Source organism: Paracoccidioides brasiliensis (genome assembly GCF_000150735.1).
Source record: "Paracoccidioides brasiliensis Pb18 unplaced genomic scaffold supercont2.4, whole genome shotgun sequence".
Taxonomy (NCBI): Eukaryota; Fungi; Ascomycota; class Eurotiomycetes; order Onygenales; family Ajellomycetaceae; genus Paracoccidioides; species Paracoccidioides brasiliensis.
The window spans coordinates 2405543-2418856 of record NW_011371361.1 but is presented as its reverse complement, the minus strand read 5'-3'; the positions used below and the strand labels follow the sequence as shown (position 1 = coordinate 2418856).

The following is a 13314-nucleotide window of genomic DNA, read 5'->3' as shown; positions in this document are numbered from 1 at the left end:
TGACTCTTTCTTTCTTCCCCCCCCTTTTTTATGTTATTTTTATTTTATATATTTTTATTTTTATCTTATTACTTTGGGTTCTGGACGGGGTTGTTTTTGGATGACCGGACTTGGGATATTACAGCATTGGGCATGATGACCTCGATATATTTACATACATTACTACATCCATAGATGTTGGCGTTAATACTTAATATATCCATATTTACAGTATTTCGTCGTGTTGACATCCTTGCAGTTGTTGCACAATCATCCCTACCACACACCTAACCTCCGAGGTCGTGCAGCAGGGAATGACTCCGGTTTCTCTGGATCATAGACGTTGGTTACCGACTCCTTGATTGCTTGTTGGGGATTATGAACTCAGTCAGGCTTTTGCGGCGTGCACTTCGTCCTTCAGCCTCGACCAACACAATTCAACTTAAATATCTAGTTCAACCCCCAAGCATCCCTACATAGCAGCTGTATCTAGATTTTCTCGCCGCTGTACATGTCGTCAGTTCAATCTAACCCTCCTGAAACCGATGCACCTGTTGTGGTACCGTCACACCCACCAGTCGGCATGGAATCCCCCTTGCCATTGACTGACTGGGCGGTTCGCAGTCGTTTCATCTGACCAAACTCACTTATCATGACTCTTTCGTTCAAACCACCATTAACTTTACCCATATGTATGTATTCCGTACTGTAGAGTACTTGATGTATGTGTAAATAGCTATCTCGGCTCTGCACAGAGACCGTCATTCCATAGAACGTAGTCAGACCAAATAGGCGGACATGCTGAGGGGCACTTTGACATATAAACCTACACTGAAACGAGAGATCCCTTGGCCGACTGCGACTCGAATCCTGCGATTTTTAGCTCTCTTCTGCAGATCGGTCGGTTGAAGGTACGCTTATTTACATGCTATATCTGTATTACTTGTACTTCTTTCCACGTTTACTATATATATACATCTATACCCTTTTCTTTTCTTTTCTTTTCTTCTTCCTTTTCCTTCTTTCTTTCTCATTCTCTTGTGTAGCCGGGTAAGAACTCGGCCAGTTTATTCAAAGGGCTTCTCTTGCTTTCCGATTATAAACTGCACCGGGACTGACCGCGTATGAACTACACATGCGAGGTGAGCTGAGAGAGCAAAGTGTCAGCTTGGGGCTGACAGGTTATCCTTGTTCATAGTTGATGCCAATCGGACAAGAAATGAACGTATTGCTCGCTCCGTATCCTGGAGCTTTTTGTGGATCCAGTTACGACAAGACGCCAGATCCAATTGTGGAGAACACCCCTCGTTAGTTGCCGAGTCATTAGCACCTTGCTTGTTCTTGTCTCCACAGATGTGACAGACCCTGACGAAACGCTAAATCGGTTGCCAATGCGCCATCGTATGATCTTGAACCTTGTCTCCATCCAGTCATAATCGCAACTACTACGGCGCCAATAACTTGCCAGAACGGGTAATGAGCATCAATCACTATGACAATATCCATGCGGAACTAATGCACATATATTCTCAGACCAGTAGGTATCTTCACAAAATACGGAAGAATGTTCGGGGAAGGTTTGGGGTTAATGTTCGGTTGTTGACCTGTTAGTTAACTATCTGTTGGGCTGATACAGCAGTTTCTAAGGAATACAAATGGCAAACAGGTGAATTACGCATGAATACAAGTACTTTTCCTGTTATGATATGTCGACTTTATATGTATAGTACAGCGGGGCACACAGTTGGCTCTTTATATAGTTACTTGGTTTGTATAGATCGGAAATATCTGAAGAAACTGGCACTCTCAGCCAAGCGAACCCAGCTCAAAACGGAGTCAATCACTGCAGTGCTGCCAGTACACCGGAAACATCAGAATATTGCTCTCTCATGAGGTAGTTTATAACCCATCCATGATAAGACATTCAACACAATCGAGAATAACTCGAAGAGAGCAAAGCTTAATTAGTCCAGTGGCGTATCGTCAACTGCCCATTTGCCGAATACCGTGTATCCTGACTGATGTGGTTCATCTGAACAGCGAAGCTTGATAGCCTCGGGATCGTTGATGTGATAGATCTTCCTTCGCCTGATGGCAGGGGTTTCTCTCTTCTCATCGGGAGGGGGAAGTTGGCGTTGACCCATTGGTCAGGTGTGTCGAGATCATTATTCGAGATCTACATTGCAGAGACAACCAGGTGAAAACAACAGCAGTGAACTTTCCCTGGCTGCTAGGGTTGAGTTAATGCCTGCAGCTTCTTCCGTTTAGTGTGTTTCTTCGAGACAGCAAAACGCGAAAGATTCCAAGCATTGCTGTCTTAAGCTCCACGCCAGGACCATCCAATCTCAAAAAAGCTCGCCGAGGCCATGCTGCCAATTGGCTGTTTTTTTGACTTCAATGGTTCGGCGGTAGTGACAAAGCTTATTCGTAGTGGAGCATACGCCTGGGCCAGAAAATAGCTGAAGGGCCTTCAGAAGTAGCCACGTCAATCCTTGTCGTACCTGGTACATACATACATACATACATGTCCATGTCCATGTACCATGTCCATGTCCCCTTGTCCCTTGTCCGCACATAGTACATACAGTAGTACATAACATGTGGAGTACATGAAGACTGAAGGGATATTTAATAGAGGATAGACTCGGAGAACTTGAGAGAGGCTGCTTGCAGTAGTCACTGTTCTCACAAGCTCAAATGCTGGTGTTCGAAAAGGCTGCTGAAAGAGGAAAATAATAAAGACATGTAATTCTCATTTCATTCCACCTCACACGTTGTCTCTCCAAGTACTGCACATACTTCTAGAGGTAGAGTCGGGCAGGAAGAGATCTCTGGATGCCATGTCTACATCAATCCCCTTTGCCGGACGCGTCACGGAACACAATTAACTGGCCAAAGCTCTCAGAAGCTACCCAATAAAAACCGGGACTGCGCCAGTTGTTCCACAGGAGATTACTAAAACGCCAGTGACCTGATCGCCGTTTGTTCACAATAACGAAAGGGCATCGGCTCTTTTCCCGTTCTTTGGACCTGTGATTTGTCAGAATGCTTTTCGACCAGGGATCCCGTATCTAAGCAGGACGTTTTTTAGAGTGCGCTCCATACGCTCTGCAGTAGCTTTATGGCTGGCAATGGGGTATTCGTGGCTGAGCTTGCGTGCTCTGAGCTGCCCATGGAGTGGATTCCAGCCAGCCACTGTCACACGTTTGTGGGTGTTGACGTGCTGCAGCAGCTGTTCACATCCATTCGTCTTGCATAACTATACGTCAATCTTAGCGCCATCGGTTTGAATGATGACAAGTCTGTGTGACAGTGTAGCGGACTTCGCAATGGCGGGGTGGGGCGATACCTGCCTTTCTCCTAGTGTCATCGAAGGAAGGTTTTCAATTCCCGTCATATTTGATGATCATGCTCATGTTTCATCATTGAGGGATGATCTCCCTACCGTCCTGAGCAGGTTTGGAGGAACCACCCCGAAAACCTCTCGGAAGGATTTCGTCATCGAAAATATACAGAGCATTATATTCGGCAATGCCATGAATGAAAGAAACAAATATTGTACAGTGTACAGGATATGTAGGAGGCGTACATGTGCGGTACCTGGCATCACGCAGTATGCGAGCTCATCAAGCTGCGAAATCATATGGGCTGGCCGGACTGTTACTGTTCTGGAGGTCTCGGATGGACCCACAGGCATCCTTGTGCCGGCAACCGCGTTAGGCGCCTGGAAGTGTTGGTTACTTTGTACAATTATGACACTGCTGTTCTCTTATCGATATGGTCGCTTTGAGAAACTTATGAGAATAGAACAAACAAACACAACCTCGATCTGCAGGACCCGTTTCTTTGAATATCTATCTCTTAGTAATGGATCCTAGGATTGCCATTATCCTCGTAGTATATTTTTAATTCTTTAATTTTTTTTTTAATTTTTAATTTTTCCTCCACTGCCCCCTAGCTCTATGCTCGGTGTTTGTGGGAGTTAGGCCAAGGTATGAATTGACAAAGTTCACTGTTAACGCCAATATCGCCCAAGATGCAGGCAAACTTTGCCCCTGGTCTCCGAAGAATTTCCTTGTTCGGCGGATGTGATCCATAACTATCATTCGCTGAGCTTCCATAGCAGTTGTGCATAACCTATCGTGAAGAGCAAGCAATTCTGTTGCATCTCAGTTTATGCCCTTCATCCCCGTTCCGATGTAATTCCATCCCCAGGTTCTGGCTTCACAGCAAATTTCCTTGGAATATTTGTGCAACATCCAAGCTATGCTGAGGTGCATTTAAGGCGCACATATGGGCTGTACCACACGATTTGTCCGTCTGATCCGGAATCATGCAGAGTAGTTACTCCGGAGAAACCTTGTCAACGCCCTCGAAATAGCCGACGGGCACTTGTGTGCGTCTCACTGCTGAAATGTTTGCAGCCCATTCTATTGCTTATCCGGGCAAGCCTCGATGGACAATGTGAGAAGAGACACAACTACGCAGTGAGTAAAATGCGCCGGGTAAAATGTTGATATAGGCTAGTTAAGACTGCAGTAATATGCTGCTGTGGTTCCTCCATACTCTGTAAACTGCAAAATTAGTGGAGCTTGCTGATGGGCAGCAACGGTGCTCGCGATGCCCCTGATTGTATTCACGAATTGATGTTGAGCGGGTAGATGGAATCCCGTATAGCCCCTCCACCAACTTGTGGATCAATACTTGATTTGCGGGAACTTTCCAGGCAATCTCTGGAATCAAGTCCTTGGTACATTTGCAGCGTGGAATCAATAGACTTTGGGAGGCTGTCCACCCTCTGGCCGGACAAATAGATCGCTCATCTCTCTCGCGGTTCAAGCACAGTCCCCTCCGTAAGTTTTAACTACTAACTAACCTGGTGAAAGGACTTAGCCCCTGCTCCAAGATCAGGCCGTCTCTGCGGGTTGCCTTTGTCTTTGCTAGGGAAACGGCCCTCTCCCCCCCCTTGTCCACCGCCCAAGGAACGAAGTTTACCATAGTTTCAATCCGGAAAAGCGGCAAATCTCGAGATTTATTTGTCTCCCATCAGACCACTTCAACTTTCTTTCTGGCTTGGAGGTTAGCTGACTGAATTTGGCACGGATTAGGTTGGGCAGCACAGGTTTCAACGGGAGTGCTATGACCTTCCCAAGTTCCCGGGACGTTTAGCTATTCCCGGAGGCTGCCTGTTCCCAGGTTAGGCGTCCAGTGGACTTGGACAACAGTCTGCAGTCCCACCCCCGCCGTCGCCATGGAGAGCCACTCCTCTCAATTCATTTATCAACCCCTTCCACTCATCGCCGCCGTTGGCAAGACCCCTCCTTTCAACTCGTCTATTTCTCTTCAATTCCGGGCAGGCATATGAGCCGCTTCGTGGCAGCCTCGTAATTCCACGCTCTAGATCCCAGCTACGCATCTATACCGCCATATGAGGCTCTTTCTTATGTCTGGGGCTCGGGGTTGGCGCAGACGCCCATATATATCAATGACCGTCCGATTGTCATAAAGCCAAACCTGGACGCTGCGCTCCAGAGTCTCCGACTGCCGACGCAAGCTAGGCTGCTTTGGGTGGATGCTCTGTGCATTGACCAGTCAAATGCCGATGAGCGGTCAAGGCAAGTAGGGTATATGCGACTGGTATACAAGCATGCTACGCGAGTTATTGTATGGCTTGGGAGCTGGACATCAGGGGCAGAAATGGCCTTTGAGCTTGCGGAGAGACTCGCGCACATGCGGGATAGCTGTGGTGCAGATAAAGACACTTTACAAAAGGCGGTTGTTGGACTGGCTATTGGAGCGCCCGAGGCGTTTCACCATCTAGACCAACTATTTGATCGCCCGTATTTTATCCGAAATTGGTGCATACAGGAGGTTGTGGCAAGCAAATGGGCCAAAGCCAAGTGTGAGGGGCTAGAAATGAATTTCTTTGACCTCATCTCAATGGCTCCATATGTTGCCGTGAAACGGGATCAGATACTGGTAGGAATGCCCTTCGAATTTTGGAATATGATCTTCCTGCTGCAGCATCCTTCAAGTGGATCTCGAGGTGGAGCCGTTGAAGGATCACTGGGTAATTTGACATTGTTGCTTGCATCATCTCGAGATTTTAAAGTTAACATGACTTACCACTAAATGAGCTGTACCACTAAACGAGCCGCGTTTTTGCGACGCGCTGCAATTTAATTCTTCAACTTCCACTGCTTCAAGATGTCAAATGAAGAAGCTATTCAACTTGCAATTAAGGATTTAAGAGCTCAAAGGGTCAAAAATTACATTGCAACTTCTAGGAAGCACTCAATTAATAAGGAAATGCTGCATCAGTGTTGTAATGGCTTGCAACTCATGCAGGATGAAGCAGTCTCCCAACATAAGAAGCTCTCAAATCAGCAAGAACAAACACTTCTGCTTCATATAGAGAAACTTGCAGCTCATGGCTTTGCTCCTGTGCCTCAAATAATTTGAAATCTCATTGTGGAAATCATCAAAGAATCTGTTGGAATCCACTGGGTAAGGCACTTTACTGAGCACTATAAGGCTCAAATTCAAAGAATTCATGTCCATGACATTGATCAAAAACACAAGATAGCAGATAATTCTACTCATTTTGAGCATTATTTTCAACTAGTATTTTGATCTTTTGCTTGTTTTCTTGCACTAAGTTCTCTATAGACTCTTGTTAACTATTTTGCTGTATGACTACATAGTTGAATGAAAAGATCAAAAAATACAATATTGAGTCATCATATATCTACAATTTTGATGAAAAGGGCTTCTTAATTGGCATTTGCCAGACTATTAAGCAGATTGTTCCAGTTGAAGCTCTGAAGACAAAGTGAATTACTGCAGTTCAAGATGACAGCTGTGAATTCATCTTTCTACTTGCAGCAATATATGCAGATGAAATAGCTCTTCCACTCACTCTTATTTATCAAGAAGAGTCTCACAATATGTTAGATACATAGCTAGAGGACTTGAATGAGGATAATACAGCTTATTTTACAGTTTCTGAGAAGGTTAAAGTAATAATGACTATAGACTTAACTAACTGAAGTGAATCTTTGATGAGCATATCAAAACTAAAGCAGACTGTGAAAGACATCTTCTTATACTAGATGAGCACTCTTCTCATGTCAATATGAGATTTATTAATTTTGCAGATCAAAATTAAATCCTTCTCACAGTATTATCTTTACATTCAACTCACTGACTGCAATCTTTGAATGTTGACATCTTTAGTCCTCTAGCAGAAGCATACTCTTATGATGTCAATAATCTTTCTTGCAGCAGATTTGAATTTATTTGAATGATAAAAAAAAGCTTTTTATTAGTCTTCAATTTTATGTGGGATTAGTTTTTAACCATTAAGAATATTCAATCTGCATTTGCTGTCATGTATATATATTTTTTTACTTCTAAATGTGTTTTTCACTGATTTATAAAACAGTGTATATCTCCAGTCAATTCAGCTTCAACTGAGATTGCTATATATACAACTACTCATGCTCTTCAATGTGATATTAAGAGAATTTGAATTTAATAAAGTCTGCTTTTTAAAGATATAAAAAAGATTGTACATGCTAGTAAGAATTTTATCTTTGAAAAGAAGATGCTTGCACATGAGAATAAGGCTCTAATTAAAGCTTTATGCAATGAAAAGAAGTGATGACAGCATGAAAAGTTCTTAGGTCTATTGAATCTGAAGAAGCTGCATGGCCAGATTCAATTCTTCTCATCATCTAAGGTTCAACAAGCTCATGAGAGGATTTAGAAAGCAGATCATGAAAAAGAGGAGAAAGCTGCTCAACAAGCCCATGAGTGACTTCAATATGATCTCTGAAAAGAATATGAAGCTGAAAAGACTTAGTAAAAATGAATTAAATGACAAGCAGCTCAGACAGCAGCTTACAAAGCCTGTGAGGAAGAGAAGGCTAGAAAGGCAGAGCAGCATGAAGCTTAGCAGCTTGCTAGAGAGGCTAAAAAGGCTTAGCTTGAAGCTGAGAAGCAAGAACAGACTTATACTCACACTGCAATGTGAAAATCAGTCAGTTCAACTACAGCTGTTTCAAAGCAATAGCAGAAGCAGGTGCCTACAGCAGATTCTAATCCTTTAAACCCTATCTGACCTTCCAGTCTAGAAAATGAGGTCAACCTCAATCCCCTGGAGCAGCTTACTGCTGCTTCTACTACTAATTCAGAAATTAACACTTCTTTGATTAATTTCTTTACTCCATGCTGGGTCTCCTGTCATGGCTGTGTTCTTCAGTCAAGCACACATCTATTTTATTAAACCACCTATTTTGTATGGAACTAGAGAATGCTCTCATTACTATTTAATAATCTGATTAATATTTATTTCATTGTTGTGGAATTAATTAGATTCTAGCAAGTTGAGGCAGTTTTGCTGAGAGTGGCTCGTTTAGTGATATGGCTCATTTATAGTGGTAAGTCACGTTACCGATCCACGGGACAAAGTGTTTTCAATACTGGGAATATCCGATGAAGGGTTAGATCCCTCTTTGGCACTCACGCAAATCATGTCGACCTCGGGCACCAATACAGCCCTGTCGCTATACCGGCGAGCTGCCTCCAGTATTGCAAGGCACATTAATGATCTTGGTCCTGGTCTCGATGTTCTGAGGCACAAAGCTCTCCAGCCAAACTACAACAAGGACGTCGTTGAGGTCTACAGAGATCTCACGAGGTTTTTAATTAGGAAATCTCCTCGGGTGCTCTCCGTATTGGCGCATGTGCAACACACGGATGATCCAGCTCAGAGCTACTACCCATCTTGGGTCCCGAAATGGTTTCAACCCCGCCAGTGCAGTGTCCTCGATGTAGGCTGCTTTCTTGCTGGCTTCTCCGACGGCCATTTTCGATATTTTGCAGAAGTTGAAGATATGACTCTCTCAAAAGAACCCATTCAACCGAACTCTCTTCGACTTCGTGGATTTCATGTGGATTGGGTCAAATCTGTTAGCGAAGTATTGGAGTACAGTCTTACAGGTCCATTTCCATTTCAAGACTTGTGGAATCAAATGTTTAGTTTTCCGCTAAACCAGTCCCCAATGCCTTTATATCATGACAAGGCCCCGTTGGTGATGGCATTTTGTGCCACATTGCTTGCTACGCCACTGGGAGCAGCCATGGGGGATATTAGTCAGTTGATGGGCGGCGGAACATAGGGTCTTACGAAGGAAAAGTTTATACGGCAGGGTGAAGCGGATGCCGCAGTGTTTCTTTTATCCAAGATCCTGGTCGACGATACCATTCTAATAACATACGGACCTGAGAAACTGAGTCTCCTTGACCGTCTCTGTAGCCTTGTGACAATGGAGTTAGGTGAGGCCGGAGCCGATCCAGAACGTTTCGAGCGTGGTGCAAGGTCAGTGTGCTTCCATCCCCGTTTCTACGTTACAGAAAAGGGTTATTTAGGTATTGGCCCTCGGATGATGAGTCCTGGCGACGAAGTTTGTGTCCTCTTTGGCGGCAGGGTTCCATTTATCTTACGCCGTATGGCGGATTATCATCTATTCATTGGAGATACACATATCAATGATGATGATGATGCGATGTGGGGGAAGATTACTGAGGGAATTAAAAACCACAGGAAATCGAATATTCCATCATTTCTGTATGAGATGGGGTAATAATCTGATGTTGAGAGCATAAAAATGCTGTGCGAATATTTCGAAATGTTGACCACTTTTAATACCGTTTATATGCTCAACCGTTCAAATACATGTGTGTATATCTCACCGATATCACGCCTTCGGAGTCGATAAAATACGGTCCGACGTACGTCAAGATGCCAAAACCAGGGCTCACGTTGTCCTTATGACCTATCGTCAAGATGGGAAAGGAAAATATACACAAAAACAAAATACGAAGCTTAAATTCGCTGATTGTCAGTCGCCCAATTACTAACAGACCAGCGAGTGGTTTGAGTACGGCTTAGCGGATGGAAAGCCCTATTTTCCACTCTCAATATTCATATGTGGCATTTCAGATGCAAGGTGTCATATCGAACTCGTGATGCAAAGTTGTCCACGACACATGCCGCCCATTCATTGTTTGCACGCTCCATAAACGGATAGTTACACATTACCCAGTCCCCTGCAGCATCAAGTAAGCCTTTTTATAAAAATCTTCCGGCAAGCCTATAAAGACTTTCCCCATAATTGTCATAGATTCGCTGAATGGACATGCAGTTGGTGTGGAAAGAAGTTTGTGCACTCAATGGATAATTGGGTACCTGCATGGAGAGCCGGAATTGCAGGTTTTAAGCCTGCCTATCTCATGCATTCACAATTGACATTATGGCCGTGCTTCACTGTTGCTTTTTTCCAAGAAGAGATAACTGCAATTGGGGAAAATATGACAATGAAGAGAGAGGCTGCAGAATTGTCGTCAGGGGCTTCATGCATCAACAGGGGTTGTAATGGATTGTCATGAAAACGGGCTTAACTAAAATGTATTTCAACACTTAACTGGATCACTTGCTCATGTGATAGTCATTAGACAGAAGGCTCGAAAACCTTTCTCAGAGCCTAGTGAAAGAATTTGATCAAGTTATTGAAACCTGTGGATATGAAAAGTGCAGTTCGTTACAAGGTCAAACTAACTGCTGAATTCAACAGCTAGTCATTCTGCCCAAACACACCCCCGCCCCAGAACCCTAGGCCATGCTAACGAGCACCACAAAGACACAGCAATTGTGGCACGATTGGCCATGTTGGAATAAGATGTCCTGAACATAGTGTAATTTTATTTAAATCAATTAGTCGTTGTTGAGCGTAGATAATATCATGTTGAAACCTAGTTAGTTGAGCGATGGGTGATTTTGGCGGTTGATTAGTTAGTTAACTTAACCCCGGCTGCTTCAGCTAAAGAAACTTCGGGCGGGTCGTTGAGCCTCGGCACAGGGCATCTCCGCCCTTTGTGCTCTAACTATCCTACAAATGAATACCCGACTTGCTCGGATACAGCAGGGAGAAGGTATCAAAAAGTAGAGGAGAGTGATTTTGTTTGACTTCCCACACCCGGCATATCAATATTCCTTGTCACGACCTATTTCACAATGCGCGCAATACAAGTTAAGGAATATGTCAAGGTAGGAGGTTCCCAACATTATAGCTCCCCTTTACCACCCTTCCATGGAGGCAACCTGCCACTCATGATATGTGACATTGACAATAAGATCAGGGGCCGCTTGACCTGACCGTCACCACCCTTCCAACCCCTTCCCCTTCCCCTGACAAATATCTCATAAAAGTACACTCAGCCGGCACAAACTTCTTTGACTTGCTTCAGATCCAGGGCAAATATCAACACCAGCCCCCGTTACCATGGATATCCGGCATGGAATTTGGCGGAACAGTCCTTAACACACCCACTGCTGCCAAATCCAACCCAAAGTTCAAAGCCGGCGATCGCGTCTTCGGAGCCATGCAAGGTGCCTACGCTACACATATATTGGCCCCGGAAGATAGGCTGCTGCCGGTTTCTGAAGGGTGGAGCTTTGAAGATGCTGCGGGCCTCTTCGTTACTGCACCCACTTCGTATGGTGGCCTTGTAACGCGGGCGAATGTGCAGAGCGGAGATTGGGTTCTTGTGCACGCTGCCGCCGGCGGAGTGGGCTTGGCGGCAGTGCAGATTGCGAAGGCGAAGGGAGCTACTGTTATTGCCACTGCGGGAACGGAGAGGAAGAGGCAGGTTGCCAAGTCGTTTGGGGCAGATTACACGATTGACTACTCGGATCCTAAGTGGCCGGATGCGGTGAAGAAGCTCTGTGCAGCTAAGCGGACGGGGAATGGCAAGGCTGGTGTTGATATCGTGTATGACCCTGTGGGGATGATTGACCAGAGTCTCAAATGCGTCGCTTGGAATGCTCGATTGTTGGTTATTGGCTTTGCGTCGGGGGTGATTGAGAAAGTTGCGTTAAATCGGGTATTGTTGAAGAACGTTAGCATCGTGGGACTGCATTGGGGCCAGTATGCAAACTTCGAGAAGGAGACTGTGGGAGTGGTGTGGAACGGCATTTTTGAGTTAATTAGGCAGGGTAAGTTCAAGGGGACAAGCTTCACGGACCAGAGTTTCGTCGGGTTAGAGAGTGTGCCGCAGGCATTGCAGGCGTTAGGGGGCAGAGAGACATGGGGGAAAGTCGTGGTTAAGATACCCGATGAAGATGAGGGGGCTTTGAGCAAGTTGTGATTTCAAGAATTTTAGATGTAAAACTATACTATGATATATGAATAGATTTGCTAATCTGTCTGAAATGCGATGTGCTGATTGACATAATCGCCCATTTGTCACTGTGATGACAGGACGCTTGGATAACTAAGCAAGAAATGTAGAGACGCAAGGAGTCATGTTCATCTATGAGAGATCTCCTCTCCAATTGAAAGGAAAGAAAACCCAGAAAACATGAACTATGAAGGTCCTTCTGCAAGGTGATTTTCTCTCGCAACGTAAGCAAAAACAAATCATGCCAGAAAGAACATTAATCACTCTGAAAATTTCCCAACCCCGAAAGGTCTAAGAGAACAGAGGTAAATATTCTCTCCGAACATAAATGTAGGATGCTCTCGACTCCAAAATCCAGCTCCAATCGACATGCACACAAGACGTGTAAGATATGCCGATTGTCCTTCCGGGTTGGAAGGGTTCGTGGGCCAAAAAGAATAGAGGGAACAGCTGGATTCGGGGTATTGCAGTTGTCTCGACACCTAGGTCCCTGAACCTGCCTGACAACAAGGTGAAACGCAGAAGATCTTTCCTTTATTTCCTCGTGCGGACTCAATCCATGCTTGTCGTTTGTCTGAGCCTCCCAGGAGACAACGGGCGACGAAAAAGTCTCTGAAAAGTGTCGCCACAATAGTCTCTCCATTTTCTTGAATGCCTTGGGCGATCTTGGAGCCCACAGAGCCTCAAGCACGTCTTCATTTGCGGGGAGGGGGGAGGGGCGGAGCAGCGTAGGGGAGAACTCGGGAGCGGCATTAGTTAATTGGCATTCTGTTGCGGGACCCAATGGCCGGGCTGTTTTCGAGAACTCGTCTCGAATTTCTCATCATTGACCAATATACATCTTTTTCGAGGTTCGGGCGGTTTGTTGGTGTTCTGGTGTTTTGATGACCGTGGTCATTTTGTGTGATGAAATTTTGTGTTGGTGTTTGCTGTGTTTGCTTTAGAACTGAACACACAGCAGCATTTATTTATAATAACTAGCCTTGCGTTGTTGATTTGCCCTGTTTAACAACATCAACAACTAATGTAATAACTAAATTATGAGGATCGCAGCAGTTAATTCTCCTTCCACTGTGAACCCCTTAGAGAATC

At 44.7% G+C, this 13314-nt stretch overlaps 3 protein-coding genes across 3 annotated transcripts; 2 read left to right on the top strand and 1 right to left on the bottom strand.

Annotated features, from left to right (window-relative positions):
• Nucleotides 1–1943: 1943 nt before the first annotated feature.
• Nucleotides 1944–2123, bottom strand: PADG_11737 (uncharacterized protein; the record flags this gene model as incomplete). Its single annotated transcript, XM_010761663.1, has 1 exon — nucleotides 1944–2123. The coding sequence occupies one exon, from the start codon at nucleotides 2121–2123 to the stop codon at nucleotides 1944–1946; it is 180 nt and encodes a 59-aa protein (XP_010759965.1).
• A 1185-nt stretch (nucleotides 2124–3308) lies between these two features.
• On the top strand, nucleotides 3309–9626 carry PADG_11736 (uncharacterized protein; the record flags this gene model as incomplete). The annotated part of the gene is made up of 5 exons (XM_010761662.1): nucleotides 3309–3711; nucleotides 5381–6090; nucleotides 8115–8122; nucleotides 8426–9135; nucleotides 9199–9626. The coding sequence occupies 5 exons, from the start codon at nucleotides 3309–3311 to the stop codon at nucleotides 9624–9626; spliced, it is 2259 nt and encodes a 752-aa protein (XP_010759964.1).
• Nucleotides 9627–11056: 1430 nt separating this feature from the next.
• PADG_04280 (uncharacterized protein) lies at nucleotides 11057–12189 on the top strand (the record flags this gene model as incomplete). The annotated part of the gene is made up of 2 exons (XM_010761483.1): nucleotides 11057–11089; nucleotides 11182–12189. The coding sequence occupies 2 exons, from the start codon at nucleotides 11057–11059 to the stop codon at nucleotides 12187–12189; spliced, it is 1041 nt and encodes a 346-aa protein (XP_010759785.1).
• Nucleotides 12190–13314: the final 1125 nt, after the last annotated feature.